This window comes from Sesamum indicum, linkage group LG6 (assembly GCF_026168435.1).
Source record: "Sesamum indicum cultivar Baizhima isolate 11 linkage group LG6, ASM2616843v1, whole genome shotgun sequence".
In the NCBI taxonomy this organism is placed as follows: domain Eukaryota; kingdom Viridiplantae; phylum Streptophyta; class Magnoliopsida; order Lamiales; family Pedaliaceae; genus Sesamum; species Sesamum indicum.
The window spans coordinates 4,688,018-4,707,749 of NC_142662.1; the positions used below are offsets into that span (position 1 = coordinate 4,688,018).

General features: G+C 35.7%; 3 protein-coding genes across 6 annotated transcripts; 1 reads left to right on the forward strand and 2 right to left on the reverse strand.

Moving 5' to 3' along the window:
* The first annotated feature begins 3,136 nt into the window (after positions 1-3,136).
* Positions 3,137-6,204, forward strand: LOC105165136 (P-hydroxybenzoic acid efflux pump subunit). Its single transcript, XM_011084031.3, has 3 exons — positions 3,137-3,901; positions 4,142-4,309; positions 4,414-6,204. Exons 1-3 carry the CDS (start codon positions 3,353-3,355, stop codon positions 6,148-6,150), a joined length of 2,454 nt encoding a protein of 817 aa, XP_011082333.1. The 5' UTR covers positions 3,137-3,352; the 3' UTR covers positions 6,151-6,204.
* Positions 6,205-8,095: 1,891 nt separating this feature from the next.
* On the reverse strand, positions 8,096-10,925 carry LOC105165125 (cystic fibrosis transmembrane conductance regulator). 2 transcript variants are annotated; one of them, XM_088881087.1, is made up of 3 exons: positions 10,389-10,925; positions 9,456-9,641; positions 8,096-8,468 (listed from the first exon to the last, which is right to left on the reverse strand). In XM_088881087.1, exons 1-3 carry the CDS (start codon positions 10,470-10,472, stop codon positions 8,259-8,261), a joined length of 480 nt encoding a protein of 159 aa, XP_088737213.1. In that variant the 5' UTR covers positions 10,473-10,925; the 3' UTR covers positions 8,096-8,258. The 2 variants fall into 2 exon arrangements, with proteins under 2 accessions (XP_088737213.1, XP_011082321.1); XM_011084019.3 differs by having other exon boundaries at positions 10,410-10,905.
* Positions 10,926-12,363: 1,438 nt separating this feature from the next.
* Positions 12,364-18,647, reverse strand: LOC105165126 (U-box domain-containing protein 4). 3 transcript variants are annotated; one of them, XM_011084020.3, is made up of 5 exons: positions 18,381-18,647; positions 15,373-15,651; positions 15,036-15,152; positions 12,857-14,872; positions 12,364-12,768 (listed from the first exon to the last, which is right to left on the reverse strand). In XM_011084020.3, exons 2-5 carry the CDS (start codon positions 15,646-15,648, stop codon positions 12,709-12,711), a joined length of 2,469 nt encoding a protein of 822 aa, XP_011082322.1. In that variant the 5' UTR covers positions 15,649-15,651; positions 18,381-18,647; the 3' UTR covers positions 12,364-12,708. The 3 variants fall into 3 exon arrangements, with proteins under 3 accessions (XP_011082322.1, XP_088738231.1, XP_088738232.1); XM_088882105.1 differs by lacking the exon at positions 18,381-18,647 and having other exon boundaries at positions 15,373-15,660; XM_088882106.1 differs by lacking the exon at positions 18,381-18,647 and having other exon boundaries at positions 12,852-14,872; positions 15,373-15,660.
* Between the last annotated feature and the right edge of the window lie 1,085 nt (positions 18,648-19,732).

Consider the following 19,732-nt stretch of genomic DNA (forward strand, 5'->3'; position numbering starts at 1 on the left):
TGAATAAAAAGTTTTGTCATTTTGTTGTTCATTTTTTACTTCTTATATATGGAAAAATGTGAATACCATTGTTGCATATATTTTTTGAAGACACTAGATGAAATACTTGAACATGAGATTTTCAAGAAATAGATACAATATTGACATTAATGTCACAATATACATAGGAAGTAAAAGCAAAAGAAAAACAAAAAGTGGCTAGTTTTTTCATTTATCTACGACTATTTTTGTCTATCCAATGGCTATTGATACCTCATAAATCATTTTTTCTAAAGCCCAAAATAAAGAAGTGGACTCCCACTAATCAACACAGCAGGCCTGACCCTGGTAGTTCATGGCAAGGTATTAAATTCACAACCTGTATACTTATATTAATCTGACAGGGCCCAAAACGATTCTAATACAGCAAGATAACCTAACAAACAATGGGGATTTTGCGTCATACATAATTCTAATATTTTCGGACGCATCATACTGAAAAATTTCTAATAAACTCCACCTAGATCCGCAATGGCAACCTATCAACAACAGATAAAATCTCAGTCCGTTTTTTTAGTTAGCTGACACATATAACTTTCAAATGATGTATTATATGTTGTAAGTAACTTTTGAATTCTGCTCCCAATCGACCTATATATAGAAGCCATCATGTAGCTACAACAAGAACTTGTTCTCATTCACACTTCTACACTCTTTAATAGCAAGGCTACTAGTTCCCTACTCAATTTTTTCACTCTAATCATATTTTCACTTATACTTCAACATTTCACTATTTTACTCTAATTAACACACTATATTTTTACGTTAATTTAAGTTTTGCCAATCTTTGATTCAGGCAATCAATTACTGACTTAAGTATTGAATTTTCATAAAGATCTTTCTACTGTTATTGGATTCCGGATACCCATCACCTATTGGTAGCAATATTTTATCACAATATATTCTTTTTGACTTTATAAATATTATATTTATCTTCTTCTAAGTATAACAATATTACAGGGTAGTGTAGAACGAAAGGATGAAATTGAAAATTTATATATTTTTCACTAACGTCAGTATTTTTTGTTCAAATCTGAATAAAAAAGGAGCAAGTACAAATGAATTTTTTTATAACAGATATCAGTGTATTAAAGAAACGTACAATTTCATATCTAACTAGGGAAAATAAATAAGAAAGTAAATTTGTACTTATATTTTGCTCAAAATTGGGTGGTTAATTAATGTTAGGGTCAAAAGTGATGTAATTGTAGGTGAAATTGATGGTAGTCTTGACAATTCTAATGATGTAAGCGTTTCGGTGGTATTTATGGAAGCAGTGTCAATTTCTGACATATAGATTGATAACGATAAGTGATATATATATATATATATATATATAATGGATTGAATTTTCTATACTAAAATTTTATTTTATTCGATGTATACATATTATGTATATAAAAAAAATTTAAATTAAGTACACGATATTTTTTTTATGTACATACTATATGTATATTGAATGGAAACAAAAATAAAAAATAATTGACGACAAAAAATTGAATTGGATATATATACATATATCTATATATAGAGAGAGGAAATAAGGGCGAAAATGGTTGGAGTTTGTAGACTTATCCACTTAGCAAAGGTATCCACAACATTTTTAACGTTTGAATAAGTATGCCCAATTCAAGGATAGATGTACCACATACTCTCAACATGCACCCCTATTTGACGTTCTAACCTCAAATATTGTATTATATATATATATATAAATACAAAATATTCTTTTTAATATATTGAAAATGGGAATATATATCATACACCTGTGTATACATCAAGTATAGTTACAAGATTTAGTATAATCTGTATTAAAAAATAAATAAAAATTACTCATTAATACAAACTTACAACCGCTTCCCGAAAAATCTTGTAAAAATCAAGAAACAGTCAGGCAATTCTTACGCTCTATATTGATCACATGACAAATGTATTACGTACGCTCATCATATAATATAATTGAAAATTTAGTCTGAACTAAAATTTCGTTCCCCCACAACTCTTACTTTTCACTTCTGTACCACACCCAAGTTTTGCTTTTAGCTTCAATGAAAAATCAAACCGATGAACTCTTTATAATTCTTTAATTACATGAACAAAACCTTTATTATTTAAAGGAGATTTAGCCAAAATTTTAAGGTGGAAGAGATTGGAATTGGTATATTTAAAATAGGGAGAAGGGCAGCTTTTGGATTCAGTTGTGCGTAATATAAAGAAATTGAGGGACTTTATGGCGTGGGATCCCACAATATAAGGTCAGAGAAGAGCTGCTGCTGCTGCTGCTGCTGTTAGTTTCCCTCGAAACCCTCCTACACTTCTTTTATAACTTTCTTTATTGTCAGCTGAGACAAAGTGGGTAGATGAGGATCATATGTCACTATGTTCATCTTTGCATATGTATATATAAATATTTATCCATTATTAAATTTGATTGAGATAAATTATTTAAATTGCAAGTTAATATGTTGTTTTTTTTTTTAATATACAAAGATGCGTAGAGAGAAACGAAAGTAAAGTGCATGCGTCGGAGTGTTTGGGTGTTATCGTTTGAATTTTTGAGGCAGGACTTCAAATCGGTGAAGTGAGTTTTGGGATGAAAAGGCGATCTTTTTGGGCTCGCGTGGATTAGGGGTTTCGGAGAATACTGATTGCTTGCACGACATCGGCCTTTGTGTCTCGTCTGGATGGAGGTACTCAACACAGGGTTGATGGACGTTTTCTTTATCCTCCCGGCTTTCAAGACAAAAAGTATTGTTTCTGTTTGATTTTTATAAATTTCACTTATAATATGATTGATATACGTATTTTTTACTGTAAATTAATCATAATGTAAGTTTAATACACTGATATTCAATAATCTTGATAAATATAGAGAGAGAGGGACAAAGAGATGCTCCACGAAAGAAATCCATGGCAAGGCTTTATGGTATGCTTACATAAGCTATAAGCGCACTTATCACAGCACCGATATATGCAGTCTGCTTTCTGCCTTTTTTCATTTCCCATTGTCAAACATTTGATATGAAATCCCATTATATATATATATATGTCTAAACCAAGCAACCTCTGCTTTAACCAACTTCTTGCATTATAATAATTAGTATCATCCCATTTCTTCGACAACTTTCGCCACATCCGAATTTGACCCTTTGTCCTCTTCAAAGATCACAATTACTCTCATCCCTCTTCGTACATAAACCCCCTACCTACATCTCCCTTCCAACCTCAACTTCCATCTCAAGATTTTCTTGCTTTTGCTGATCTCTAGCTAGCTAAGTCTCACTGATCAAATCCAGGTTTTGGATTCAAGAAGATGGACACCACCCCACAAATCCAATCCGACCGGGCCAGAGCCATCTGGCGACGCTGCCTTGCCTCCGCCTTCCGCACCGCCCTGGCATGCACCATAGTCGGCGGCCTCACCCTTTTCGGCCCGGAGTTTATCACCCGCCAGGTTGCATTCCCAGCGTTTTCATACGTGACGGTGATTCTTGTAGTCACTGATGCCACATTAGGCGACACTTTGCGGGGGTGCTGGCTGGCGTTGTATGCCACCGTGCAAGGCGTTTGTCCGGCTATACTCAGCCTGTGGCTGATAGGTCCGGCCCGGCTTACCAACAGCACCACCGCGGTAGTGGTGGCGATCAGTGCTTTCGTGGTGGTGCTCCCTGAAAACACTCACTTGATATCGAAACGAATAGCACTTGGCCAGATTGTTATCGTGTATGTCATAGCATTTATCAACGGTGCAAAGACGGAGCCCATCATGCATCCAGTCCATGTGGCGGCGAGCACCGCCGTCGGCGTGGTGGCTTGTGTTCTGGCCCTCTTGTTACCCTACCCGAGCCTGGCCTGTCTTGAGGTAATCAAACGACGTGCATGGACATTAAGGCTTATAGTTTTCAAAGTGTGAGTTAGGAAAAAGCTGCATGAAGTTTGCATGTATAAACCCTATTCAGGACCATCACAAAACAACGTTGTAGTTGATAATTACGACAAAACAACTAACTAGTTATCAATAATTTGCTATTCGATGTCCGAATCTTGACATGATTCTCGTCCTGGGACTTACATTGGAAGTTATTGTCTTTGTGAAATTTAGGTGAGAGAAAACTGCAAATTGTACATTGAGAATGCATCTGAGAGGCTAAAGCTGCTTGTGAAGGCATTCTCTGCGGAAGACAAGACATTGCCAAAGGCATTGATCTCTCAGGCAAAGTCCTTGAACAACACAGGAAATAAACTTCTCCAAAGGATTAAATCTAAACAAGTAAGGAAATATATATACATGAAGTGATCATTAATTCTTACACTAATTAAGTGTGTGTAATTAAGAACACAAATGCTAACTTGACAGTGAAATTCTTTGAGCAGGAAAGCATGCAGTGGGAGATAATTCCAGGGAAGTTTCTGAAATCCTACAAGAAGAATCCAGGAGAAACATTGCAAGGACTTGAGACAATCTTGAGAGGAATGGAGAATGCTGTAGAAAATTGCTCTGAATTCCCAGTTGGGATACTGAACTCTGAGCTGAAAAATGACTTAACCAATCTACAGGAAAAAATTCTGAATCAAGTAAAGAGCATGGCCCTGGAAAACTCAATTCTTCCACAATCAGACATAGAAAAGGAGAATAAGTTCTTCCAAACACTTCAAACTAACACCACCCCGTTAATAAGCTGGAAAGATCTACCTTCTATGTTCTTCATATTCTGTTTGAAACTGATCCTCCAAGCCAAATCGTCAGCCCCCACTACTTCACCAGACACTGCTAATTCTGCCAAACAAGCCGCAAATGACTCACAGAAAAAGAAAGGGCTGTTCTTGTCAAAGTTATGGAGCAACAGCCCCATTACAATTAGCAGGAGGAGACTAATGCCAGCTCTCAGATGCTCGCTTTCCTTGGGATTCGCCATCCTGTTTGGATTGATATATAGCAAGGAAAACGGGTTCTGGTCGGGGCTTCCAGTTGCTATAAGCCTTGCATCAGCAAGAGAGGCAACTTTCAAAGTTGCAAATATTAAGGCCCAGGGGACAGTTCTTGGAACTGTGTATGGAGTAATAGGCTGCTTCATCTTCGAGAAATATGTGAAAATAAGGTTCATTTCACTCCTTCCATGGTTCATTTTCAGTAGCTTCCTGAGGCAGAGCAGAATGTATGGTCAGGCTGGTGGGATTTCTGCAGTGATAGGTGCGGTGCTGATCTTGGGCAGGAAGAATTTCGGCACACCAAAAGATTTTGCCATAGCCCGGATAGTGGAGACCTTCATTGGATTATCTTGTTCCATAATGGTGGACATTCTGCTGCAGCCTAAAAGGGCTGCCGTCCTGGCTAAAGTCCAACTCTCCAAGACTCTCCAATCGTTGCACGAATCTGTCAGTTCGATAACGATTGGCTCCTCCAGCAGATTCATCTTGGAAGAAAGGCTAAAACAGCTGAAATCCCATGTAACTGAGCTTGGAAAATTCATTGAGGAAGCTGAGGTGGAGCCCAATTTCTGGTTCTTACCTTTCCATAGTGCTTGCTATAGTAAGCTAAAGTTGTCACTATCAAGAATGGTGGATTTCTTGCTTTTTGTGAGCCATGCACTTAGATTCCTAGAACAAGAATCACAAAAGCTGGACACTAAAAGCTGGAAAGAGGCTGCTGATAAACTGGAAACTGACCTCAAGCTGATGAGAGATGAGGTTTGCTCTGGGATAAAATGCTTTGAGGAGGTCAATTTGATCAAGTCACTCGCAACGGTCGAAAGGGAGTATGAGAAGAGGAAAAGCTCCATTGATCTCGAAATGGGAAAATCAGGGAAGCTTTGTGTGATCCAATGCTCCTCAGGATCAGATGATAATGATGATGAGATCAAGAAGAGCAGGAATTCTGTTCTTCAAGATTTGAATGAACTTGTTGATGTGGAGAGAGATGGTGAAGAGGCGATGAAGAATGAAGTGATTTTGAGTGTGAGTGCAGTGGTTTTCTGCATGGATGGAGTATTGAAAGAGAGCAAAGAGATTGGGAAGGCCATCAAAGAACTTGTACAGTGGGAGAATCCTTCAACTCAAGTGGACTTGAATGTAATTTTATGTAAATTACGTGCCTTAGAGAAAAGTGTATAACAATTTAAATCAGTGAAGCTTGACTAATTTAAAATAATTATTTTTTTGATAAAATTACAATTTTGGTACCACAAATTTAGGATTCCTTGCAATATTGATACCATATTTTAAAAAATAATTTAAAAAAATTATGGTAAGGAAATATCTATAATTGGTATTTCTGTTAAAAATTTAACGAAAAGCGCACGTGACTATTAAATCAAGCGCCTTCACGTGAATATTAAGGGCGAGGAGACAAAAATGTATATTAAAAAAAAAAATGAAAAAATGCAATTTTGGTAAAACAACCCCTCACCCCCTGTCATGGGTGCACAACATACATTGATTTAAATTTTTTTTTTTTTAATCTTTTTGATTAGATAATTATACCCTTTACCATAAATTGTTTTTATAGTTTTTTTTTTTTTTTTATCATAAACACACGTGTTCTTACCGTTAGCAATTTAAAGACTACCAAAATTCAAACCAACACTATTTTGTAGCACCTTTTCAAGCTATTTTTCAAATAATAATACCAATATTACTGGAGATCCTAAACCGTGGTATCAATTTTTCAAAAGGCCCTAAATTATGGTATCAAAATTATAATCTTCTCTTTTTATTTTTAACCTCCCCCCACCCTCACTCCCGCCGCTGGTGCGCACGCGTGCGCATGTGCACTCATGTGAAGGCGTTTGATTTTGTGTGTGGTCTTACTGATAGATTTCTAACTAGAATAACAAAGTTATAATGATGTCGCTATTATAGTATATTTTCAAGCTATATTATAAATTATTGTACTAATATTACAAAGGTCCCTAAATTGTGGTACCAAAATTACAATTTTTTCAGTATAAAAAATGAACTCATTTGTGTAATTATTTTTGCAGATTAACATTAATGCATTTATAATTGGAGAGCACCTTTTGGTGTTCAATTTTTTTGGTCTGTTATTTTTTTATTTTTTAAATTATTCAACTGTTTTCTTTGTGTTTTTTTTTTCTTTTTTCAACTTTCAAGTATTTCTCTCCCTCGCTTTCTTTCCAATAATTACTTACAATCTCTATTTTTTTAATATTTTATATTTATTTAACTAAAAAATATAATTTATAAAAGTAAGAATTATATTATTTATATTTTAAATTAGTTGGACACACATTTGGGTGCGCCAAACACACTAGTATGTAATTAAAAGCTAATAGAATAGCTAACTTACTTTCTTATATAAATAAAATTTATTTTAGTATTAAGTTATTTTTTTATTCTTTATAAGTATCATTTTTATAAGTCACTTATTTGATACTGTTCATACAAACTTTTGATATATATATATATACTCTAAATGAGAGCCTCATTAAGCTTACAAATTTTAATATTCTATTCTTAAATCTCAAAAGAAAAGATCCTTTTTAGAAATTTTAGACGTACAGTATTTAAAAAAAAAAAATTAGCGTAGACCCTTTTAAAAATATAAAATTATAATTAAATCCCATTTAAAAATATGAAATTACATTTTTTCACAAAAACTTTTGAATTTATACTTTCAGCATCTTTGATAATTCTTCGTCTATACTCACTTTATTAGGGTTTATACGAAAAAGAAATTTGACGTCAATAAAAGTTTACATAAACTTTTAATGCTACTCCTCGTTCAACATTTCGGATAATTTATTGAAAACTCGAGTTTGCTTGATTTATTCCCTACCCACAAAGCGAATCAATCTAAACTGCAAGAAAACAAAACAATCACTCCACATAATGCGAGAATTATTTCTACATCACTTCTAAGCAAAGAAAAGCTACTCTTTTCCCCCATTAATTCTACCAACCCCACACCAAATTCAGGTGTACTGTAGGGAATAATCTACAGACTTGGAGAATACGCATGAAACATGAATCTAGTATAGAATACCAAAACTGGTCGAATCAAACAAACAAACAAACAAAACCTCTGGAAATATGCAAGTGTGTGGTAACGAAATTTCTCATTCACAAATACATGAATTTGTGGAACTCATTACAATATAAGAACGAAACGAGGCTACAAAGGGGTAAATTGAACATTGTCGTGCCTTTATACAGCTATAACGCAAAAAAGAAATTCGAAAAGTGTGATTTTTATTGTAAGTTTATATTCCAGATGCATTGCACTCATCGAGTAGTTTCAGGATGTTGTGTTCCGGGGCGCTAATTGATGGCAGAATGACTCGGTTGGAAGGTGGCCGAGGTTTTCTTCCAAGAGTCTCGGGTTCTGCTGCTGGGGTTTGCTCCTGCATGATTGGCGTATCAGCCCTCCTTTGCACGCCTGATGACACTCTCTCCTTCCATATTCTTCCATCCTGAGGATCCAAGAAATGAAAATTAGATACTGAAATAGACAGCATCTTCAATCGAGTTTCATGCATCGTCTGAGGGAAGTTCATGCCAGCAACAACCGGAGGAGGAATTCAACATCAAAGAACGACATGTTCTACAACAAATTATGATATATGACTCAATTAAGTTAACAAGATCATAGAATAGTTATACAGAAGGCAATGGAGCAAAAAGGATAAACATGGTGCCCTTTTCACTCTCCCTTTATAGTCTCTCATGTCAGCAAGATGGTGATAGGTTGGCAGGATCAACAAACAAATACCTAACTTATGATTTAAAACAAGACCATAGACAGCGACCGGACAGGGACTAATGTATGACTCCATATTCTGGAACAATATATTAATTTGTATGACTTGATTAACAAAAAATCAAAGAATTGTTTGTCATACAGTGAAAGCACTGAAGCAAAAAGGATAAACATGGTGTCCATCAATATATATATATATATATACACCTCCTCCATCACCCTAGTTCTTGATATCGCAATGGAGATACCTAATTTACAGCAGAAGCGACTCTTATTGGATTTTCATAACAACAATTACTATACAATAATAAACAATTTTTGTTGCTCTTCTTTCAACCACAACTGAAGAAGAATGCGTCCAGAATTGAAGTATTATTCGTTTTTAAAGTAATAGCTTGTAATCATCGAACTACAACAAAAAGACAGAACCTAGGATGTGCTGATTACAATTAGGCTATGAATCACAAGAACAAGAAGTATTCAAGACCCAAACATCCAGAAACGAGACCTCTGTATACAGAGTTGCAAGAATAAGTATAAAGCAGAAAAGAGAGATGGAGCACACACCAAAACTATAAAACCTAAATGTAGTGAAGCAAGAAACCTCACAGAAGAATCAGCAACCAAAAATGAACAAGCTTTTAGAGCTGAAAATGGGATTCTTTGGTTTACAGTTCTCGTTGTAGATATTAAAACTTACATTGAGAATTGAAGGCTCTGGTAATGGACATTGGATTGGTTGATCATTGTCAAGAGGCTCAGTCGGGCGTTCAACCGGCTTAAACTCGACAGCAATTTCGATTCCATGGGTGGCATTAGATGCAGTTGCAGTTAAACCTGCTGTGGCAGTTGCCTCTGTGCTAGGAGGCAGTACTTCCCTCTCATCCTGTACGCCAAGAGAATACACCATAAGCACATAAGCAAGTTGAGTATCAAGTTCAGCATCAGGACAGAATCTCCAGAAGTCATTAATCGAATCAATCGTGAGATATATCCTTAAATGGTGAAAAGGGGTCCAATGGAACAATCACACAATCAAGCCATCATTAGATCAATATTAATGTCGTGTATACACGTCAATTTTGCGTCCCATATGATGTCATGTCTGACAATCAATACATAGATATAGTCAGAACCTAACAGCACAATCAAGTGCAAAAGGACATCATCAAAGAGAGAGCAAAATAAGAAGACATCATGTGGGATGCTAACAATCACTTGATTAAAAACTACTTAACAACTCGTGGAATAAGCTGGAGAAGCCAGTTAGAATTGCAAGAACAAACAGCCCAGTACAAATCCCAAAAACCCCAACTTTAACATGATAAACAGTTGAGTATGCAAGAACCAAGAATCCCACAAGCTATAAGAGCTTCAACTTAAATCTTGAATCAGAGATCCGAGGAACACTTCAATTTAAGTCAAACAACAGCCCAGTACAATTCGAAAAATCCCAACTTTCCAACACAACTGCAAGAAACATAAAACAACAACAAGCCCAACCTGGAAAGACCCAAATCAATAGATTCATCAGAACACACATATAAACATTTAAATCACTATTAGAACATACATAAGAACTCAGAAATCTATCTCAAAAGAACAAAGTTATAAGCACAGAACACACACATACAGAAGCAGAGATAGTACTCACGAGGGCACTCTGAGTCCGACGATGACTACCCCTGACCGAAAATCTTGAGAAAATTCCGACCATATTTTAGCTCCCCCAAAAAGAAGAACTCACACCAAAAGGGCTGCGTCCTGATCTCTTGGACTTTCAAAAGACTTCAGTTTCTCTCACCATAACGTAGAGAGAGAGAGAGAGAGGAAGGAAGATGATAAGTCTCTTGGCTTGTAGTTTGGTTTTCTGTTGGGATTCCCTTTGTCTTCTCCATTAAATATAAACTTGCAAAGCCAAATTTATTACACATGCACAGTTACATACATGCTACATAAATGGGGTAAATCAAAATCAAATTGTAGCTTATTGAGTGGTGCTAGATTACAGATAGGTGGTGGGTGGAGTTAGATATTGTAGTGGTTGAAGAATACAAAAACAAATCAAGAAATGGAAAAATCAGAGGATTGGTAATAAGGGCCTTTGAAAAATTAAATATACTACTATATTATCATTAGAAAATAAGAGAGAGAGAGAGAGAGAGAGAGGTGAGATGCCATGTGCAGTGTATTTGTGTAACAAGAAGACTTTTTCCAGGTTTGATTATTATCGTTGAAAGTTATAAATTTAAATTTGTTTGTTGGGACAAGTTGATAATGGACATAGCACATGGTCTATTCCTTTGTGTCTAGAACAAGAAGGAGAGAGAGATTGTCTGTTTAGTGTTAGAATTAAAAAACATAAAATTAGGCACAAAGATTTTATGAAAGTATGAGAGATCGGAATCAAAAATCAAGGGAATATAATAAAATGTCTTTAGAGGGAAAGAATTTTTTTTTTCAATTGATTTAGAATTATAAAATTAAAATTATTGGTGATTGCTTATAAAGAGGAAAAGTTTAATGCTTTATGTGAAAAATAAAGAGGGTGGAGTAAGGAAAGAATAGATACGGACTTCTTTGAGTATAATTTATTATTACAATAAAAGTGATAAATGGAGTTTGTACTTTTATTATTCCTTTATTTCGTGTGTGGGAATGAATAAGGTATTGAATTGTATTTGAAATAAAGAGCTGAATATTGTACTTTGTTATGGGTATGGGATTGGGGCCATTTCCTCATAGCATCAACCACAATTCTGAGGTGTATTTCCTTCATTTTCTTGGAAATTAGGGTGCAACTGGGGCTAATACTAATATTTTTAATTGGGTGATAATTAGACCCTCCCTTTTAAAATTTGATCTAATTATATATAAATTTTATATGTTATGGAAAACTACATATAGTTTCATTTATATTTATTTATATCTAATAAATGAATCCCTCAATCAATCAAAATTCATGAAAATTTTCATATTAGCAAAATAGTTGAATGAAAATTCATCTTTAGTACTAATCAACTTATTACTGATTTATTATAGATTAAACAAATATTTTATGACTAAACTACCGCTATAAGAATGAAAATATACTTACTCACATATATTAATGTGTGAAGATGTATAAGAATAGTTCTATCATACAAAATTTATTTGACTTGTAATAAATTAATAATAAGTCAACAGAAATAAATATAGATTTTCAATAATTTTTTTTGGCTAATATTAAAAATTGTTGTAAATTTTGACTCACGCATAGATATATTTATTAGACTGGAGTACTAGATTATTCCCTATTTTTCCTCCTTTTTTTTCCTTTCTTGTAACTTTGGATAAGAATCAATGGCCTATAACCAAGGATTTAATGAAATCAAAACATGTAGTTCTTTAGGGACAATCAGGTGGCAAATTGTCCATGTTACGAGTTCAAGTCAAGGAGAGTTGGGGCCCAATTTTTATTTTTCTTTTTTTGTTAAAAAATGAACATATATAGTTCTCTTGATGTTGACATTTGCATGTTTTGATGTGGTAAGAGGGTAACAGGCTGCTCCAATGCAAATATTAGGGCTGAAAAGGCAGAAATCCAAACACAAAGATAATGCAAACAATTTGAGTAGAACTGGAAAAATGTCGCATATAATTAACAGTCTCCAAGTCGCTTTATGAGAGTCTACAACGAAACTTATATGTATTACTTTTTTATACAAATAAATACAAGGTTAATTGAGAGACTCAGAGCCAAATTTTCACAAATGCATATTACATTTCATTTTTCAGTACAGTTAAAGAACGAGAAACGGGATGGGTTTTTTTTTTTTCTTTCGGTAGAAGGAGAGAAAAGAAGCCAAGATCACGAATCTGGAATCAGTACCTTCCACCATAGAATTTACACTCTGGAATAAAGCTTTTCAGTACCAATATATGCAACTGCACCTGGAAGTTCATTGACAAACTCAGCCCCTGGCGGCGTTGCCATGGCGTTGGTTTCTGAAGAAGCTCAGAAGTTGCTGAGCCTACAAGAGCAGCAATAGAATAAATACTTGCTTTAGAATAGATAAGTAAATGAATAAGGGAGATGGCATGAAGTAATCGCAACTTTACTTTTTCTCTGGCTCTTGGTGTCCCAGTCTGTGACAGTGCAGCCAATGGGGGAATGGCACCTTCCTGGAGAACCATATGGCAAAATCTATTGCTATTAACGCATAGGTGCAGCAGAGCAGCAGCTGCATTCTCCTTACCTCTTGCTGAGCCCAGCTCGACAACTTCAACCAGAAAAGGGATTCCTCCTTCCTGACCAATTGCCGCTCGTCCCTCCTGGATAGTGGCAAGATTTGATATTACTGCCACAGCCTTATCGACCATCCCAAATGCAGGGTCCATCAGCTCTACAAGATATTTGACAGCACCTGCTTGTACGATTCGGGGTTTATTTTCATGATGGATTGACAAGTTAAATAGAGCAGTGGATGCATCTCTCTTGCCTCTTGGAGTTCCATTTCCTAGCAAATCGACCAAGGGCTTGATTGCACCTGACCTTCCAATCTTGATTTTGAGATCTTCGATCACAGAGAGGCTAAAGAGAGTAGCAGCAGAGTTCTCCTTAGCTTCAGGACTCCCAGTTTCAAGGACATGAATCAGTGGTTCAATTGCATTAGCATTTGCAATGGCAGACTTGTTGTTATCATTTATTGATAGGTTGAGAAGAGCAGTAACAGCATTTTCTTGTACAGTCAAGTCTTTTGAACGGAGTAGATTAACCAACAAGCTGATGGCCCCACAATTTGCAATTGCTATCCGATTGTCACTGTTATGCTTAGCCAGTAAGCGGATTTCCGCTGTGGCGTTTCTCTGTGAATCAAGGGAGCCACTCTTTAGATCCTCAACCAGCCTTTTGACTTGAATTTCAACTTCTAAAAGATCGGCCCTCATTTCAACAGTGGAAGAAGAGACTATTCTTGGAATAAGTCTTTCTGATGGCCTGCGCCAAATTGCTTGGCCACGAGATCTTGTCTCCAGTCTAGACAGGAAATCAGGTTCTCTCTGTGGAGCACTTAAGTTTGCAGCAGGTTCGCGCTCTGCAGCGAGCTCTCCAGAAGCTTCACTACCATATGCAGAAGCATGTGACGCCACTTCACTGCCATCAGCGGCCGTTCCTTGTGATATATTAGAATTAGAAAGAGTGCTGGAGGCTGAATTGGTTCGGTTATGCACCTGTGATGACATTTCATCAGCCCCAGCTCCACCATTTCTAGATGGTGACATCAAGAATGTACCACCTGAATTCAAACTTCTCTCTCCTGAGTGGTCTGACATGTCTCCAGAACTTCCCAGGGACACCCTTTCTGCGTCAAACCCAGTTCCATTTACAGCAGCGTCAGTCAGAGAATCTTCAGACAATGAACGAGGATGGGATGATATTCTGTCCCTTTGGATTGCAATAGATGGGATTGAACTATTTACTTGAGAAGCTAAAGGCCTATCTGGTGCGTCAGAATTATTAACCCTCCTGACTCCAACAGACCCAGCATTTGAAAGTAGTGAAGAAGGCTGGTTCAAGTTGATAGATATTGTGGGATCAGGGAGCTTCACATTGTTTGATTCACACCAATTTGCAATGAGTGCCTTGACGGTGTAATTAGGAATAAGATTTGTGTGGGCTAGAGTTTGTCGTGTCTTTGGGCAGACAGTGAGCCCAAGATCTAACCACTTCCGTATAAAAGCCCGCTCGTACGTTTGTCCAGATGCAACAATAACAGGATCAGCCATGAGCTCAAGTGAAAGAGGGCAACAAAAATCAGCAGGTATTGGAACAGGATTACAGGTATCGGACTGTTTCATCATAACAAGGAGGTCATGCATGTGGGTGACCAGGGTAATCATTTGATCTATATATTCAACTTCAGCTATCTTGTCAGCTTGTTCAGCATTTTCCTTCAATTTATCAAGAGCCACAGCCTCAATCAGAAGTTCCTGATTTGACTTTAAGGCCAAGCTATCAGCAACTTCTGAGAAGCTGTCCAAGGTCGCTCCACAGCCCTCCGCATGATCCTTGATAGCTTTCCCGATTATAACTGACATTTGTTCAGATTCTACACGCTTGATTTTCTGTACACAGTGCTGGAAGCCGCAATATCACACGCAAAGAGTAAAACAATAGTAAAAATGAGTACCGCATCTTTCAATTATATGTGCCTTATTGATATCCTTCTACACAAAGAATTGATATCCTTCTACACAAAGAAACAACGAAGGAAAAGAATAATTAGCCATTGTCCATTACCTCAAGAGATGCTGCACTGAGCTCAGCAGGTAAGGAATGGTCAGAAGATTTCAGCAACTCGAGAATTTCGAAACCATGAGTTCTAGTCTTTGACACAAGTGATTCAACTTGTAAAACCTGTATACCAAACAAAGATTAGCCAAAACAAAGTTCATTTGCTATGGTGAAAGAAGCTCGAAGCACGTAATAAATTTAATCTTTTAACAACGGAAACACCATAAAAGGAAACATCGCTCTCATTCAGCCTCCAACTCCTTTCTTTTTCAACCTTTCACTTTTAATTGGATAGAGGAGGAGGATACAAATTACAACTAAAATCAAAGATCTTATCGCGTACCAAGTAAATTTTACTCATCAATGGTTGCCAGGTTTCACATATCTCTCTTAACTCAACCACCGATTGGAGGAGTCCTGCAAATCCTCTTTGAAGCATTTCATCTGAGGCAATTTCAGCACCAACAATAGCATCAAGTATTGGCTTTAACAACCTCAATATTTGTTCAATCTTTTGGTAATATTTCTGCAGCGGTTCACTTTTTATGCCTTCAAAAGAAGACAATTGGAGAAAACTAGTGATGCTGTTGAGAAGCGATTTTAGCAATGATATCTCCATTCCCTGGTACATCAAAATGAATAAATAGTCTCAGTAAAAGGATGCAACCATAAGAGATAATTTGTTAACAGATTGTGATTTTAAAAGGCAGAGAAAAGTTGGGCAAGCAGAAGAGATAATTGTTTAGCAGATAGTAATTTCAAAAGCTACAGAACAGTTGTTGCTCATATTGCATGGAAGAACAATTCACATCATTCCTTTCAGGTATTCCACAAATTAACCAAGAAACAGATCTTTCCACAGAAAACAAGTTATGGAAATAGAAGTAGCAGACAAGGAAAATTTTAAAGAACAAGGAGAAGGCATCAATAAAAGTCAAATCAAATATCCAATATTCTGAACATGTGACGTACTCCCATGTTGCTTTAGTTTCCTCCCTGACAGAGCAGCCACTAAACACATGTAGTGATGTGGGAAATGAACCTTGGAATACTTGAATGCTAGATTTGATTGTATATTTGTATGGAAAATCACAACCATATAACCGAAATTTACCAAGAAACTCATTTAACTTGCTTCATAAGAGGGTATCACATGCCCCACCCTTCCAGTGTAGCCAAAGCCAAATGTGATGACCAAACCATCCTAAATGCTGAAGCAAGTTGAGGATAGAATAATAATGACACTAAAAATTTGCACAAGATAGTTCTCAACCACCAAACTTGATACCGAGAATCCGTTTTCTGGTCTATTACCATTTCCCAAGGTACATTTTTTTTAATTAATATTTTGTGGATTTTAGGTGGAGAGGTATAAGAGTTAGTTCAGTATTTAGTTTGATTTGTTAAGTCCTAATTTTCGTTCTTAAAATATCTTTTGCAGTGTTCTATATTAGTTCTACTTAATATTCTACTTAAGTTTCTGCCAGTCATTAAGGGTATTCGGTGCACACTCGAAGACAGACTAAGAAAGGTCAAAGTCCATTTTCACAGGTCCACCCTGGCGTGTAAGCACAGGGACTATCTAGACTAGGAGAAGACTAGCAGAGCAAATAAAATTGGAACAGGCCAAGTGCTAAAATCGACAAGTGGCTATTGCAGAGAGCAGGAGATTTATGACCTATAAATAAGCAGCTGACATGTATTTTGCAGCTGCCAGTAATGGTATTAAATCTTTCCCTCTTTGCAGATTTTTTTCTTGAGATTCAAAGCCCCAGATAGCGTACCAGCAAATTCTCAATTAATATACATTTTCTCATAATCTGCCACACTTGAAAAATTAATTATTGTTGTTCACTCATACTTTGTCCTCTAGGAGTTTCCTGAATCAACATATTAGAAAAGATGAAGAAGCAAGAGGCAACCTTAAGCAGAACTAGAGTACTCCAAGCACATTGATGTAAACATCGACTATTTTGAAAACTGATGCATTCATAGATGAAGTTCGGTTGGGAACGTGGGGGGAGATAATGAGGAATTGATTTGGTGGAAATTGTGCTAGGTTAGAGAACTAGGCATGGTGCGGGTGGGAGCTGGCTTTAGAGAATTAGGGTGGCAATAAATCATAATTGCAGGGATGAATGCCGTAAAAATAAGTGCGGCCATAGAAAAGGTTCTATGACAGGCAGCAGGGAGGGGATGGTGGAGAAAAGAGATATCGATCATGCTAGTTGACACGGAGATGGGATGAAGATAGGACAACAACACGCTCTGTAATATTAAAATGATTGAAAATAATTTTTGGGGTATCAACATTTCCTTTATCTCCAATCACTTGATAATTGTCAAACACTCAATAGTTGGAAATGCAGGAGCCGCAAATAAGGAACAAGATCTCCAAGAAATCAAATATGTCGAACAATGAGGATGGGGATAGCCAGAAATGTTTGATTCTTTTTCGCCATAGCATAACCACCAAATAAAGTGAAAGACAATATCAAAGATATCTCCTTACGAATTTAATTTTCCAGTCACATGAACTAACATATTAAATAAAGTAACTGACTAGATAACTTAAGCATAGAGTCTTGCTTAATTGCAGCTTGTACAAGGTTTGCACAGGCACCTGCAATCAAAGCTAATGAAATGATATTCCATCAACAATAAACCTATTAATCAAGTGTGGAAATGTCGAGATCTTTGAAGACCCTCAATTTATAACATTTTCCAAATATGCACTCAGGTTAAAACATATTTTCTAGAGGATAGAATGATATCACGTATTTGCTGCATTAGTTGACCACGTGTCATTATTAAATTAACCATTCAAAACAAAACTCAATTAGTTGATGCAAGACTCACATCCACCAAACTACTAAACAGAATATGCATGAAAGTTTCAGCATGAGCATCAGCCAAAATGCTAATACTAGCTCATCTCCACCACATCCACGAATAAGTCAGCATAGTTTAACATTAGACAATGTAAACAATATATTGCCACCATGATGGAGAAATCTCACAATGAAGTGAACTTAGGGGGAAAAGACAGAAACATCAATAAAAGAACAAAAAAGAGAAGATAAACAAAGGAATTCCATGCAAAACCAAATACAACAAAACCCGATTAAACATCAAATTTACCCCTGGAATCACCTTCACTGAGCAAGCCTCAGCAGAATTAGCAAATTGTCAGTAAACTCTTAGCAGATGGCCAAGTAAACTCATAGCAAATGGTGACTACTCAACGACTGATCCAATTAAACAGCCAAAACTATCCACCAAAGTCCTTTGCATTCACATAGTCAATAGATTAGAAAATTACAACAAGAAAAAGGAAGAGCATAAACTTACACATAAATTAACAGGCGCAGACAGGCTCGCCGAAGAGCTCAATCACAAAGTAACGACTCAAAATGAATGAACTAAATTAGAGACTACAGCAGCAGAAGCTGTTCCACCAGACAAAGAAGTTAGGGTTTCGGGCAGTGATCCAGAAATCAAACAACGACTCAGCTTTTTCTTCCCCCTATCTCTCTCACTTAAACGCGGAGCTATCGTCGGTTTATTATTCCCGGCTTGTTTTCCGAAACAGGGATGGGTTTATATTATACGCCTCGCGTGCTCATTTGGCATTGGTTTTGACGTAATTGAGCGCGTGGTATTAGTCCAACACTCAATTACAATTTCAGAAGAGTTGAAGGTTCGCATTGCAATTTAATTATGATGAAAATGTCAACCAACAACCGCGGGAAACTGGTAATATTCGTTTTTGGCCCTCAAAACTTTCTTTTTTCTCTTTTATGGTCAAATTTGGGGGTTTCTTTTTCATTTTCTAACACTAGCTTGCGTCATTCTTGCATGTATATAACAAATAATTTTTATAATTTAAAATATATTACAAATAAAAATAAATTAACACATCACATTTCACAAAATAAAATATAGAAAATAAAACTAACTCGAGACTATTATCGATGCAACAAAAAAGATGGTCTAGTAGTATCGTCAATCGACTTTTATGAGTGAAAAAGCTTTTTTTTTATATTAGCGCAGAAGATAACCACCAACTTTTTGTACATACTACATTGAGGGTATTTGGTACGTTTATTTAAAATATTTTATAAATTTTATGAGTTTATAAAATATTAAATCTTATTTTAAAATTTTTAAAGTGTTAGATAAAATAATATTATAAAATTTAAAAGATATTAATAATGATAATTTGTAACTAATATGGTTAAAATATAAATATTTTGTTAATTTTTTTAAAAATAAATTAGCAACTCTTTAGTTTTATTTAAATGAGTTTATAAATTGTTTTGAATCTTATAAATTATTTTTAAAAAAATAACTAAATACTTTTCAATATTTTATAAACTCTTAAAATATTTTACAAAATATTTTAAAAAGCTTATAAGACCTCTTGAAAAAAGTAGAGAAAATCAATAATCGTCATATTTTCTAAATTATGTGTGTTAAAAAGTCAACAAGTCAAGAATTGAAAAAAACAATAGCAATTTAAGTTTGTTTAATTATAAGATTAAAGTAATAATATAAAAAAAAAATTCAAACTACATATTCGTGCAATAAAATTTACAATATCCTTTTCTGGACTTAGTCTTACGTCTCTGTTCCTCCACAAGTAGGCCTTTTTCTATTGTGGATGGTAGGCCAGTTTATATTTCTTGGTTGCAAAGCATTAT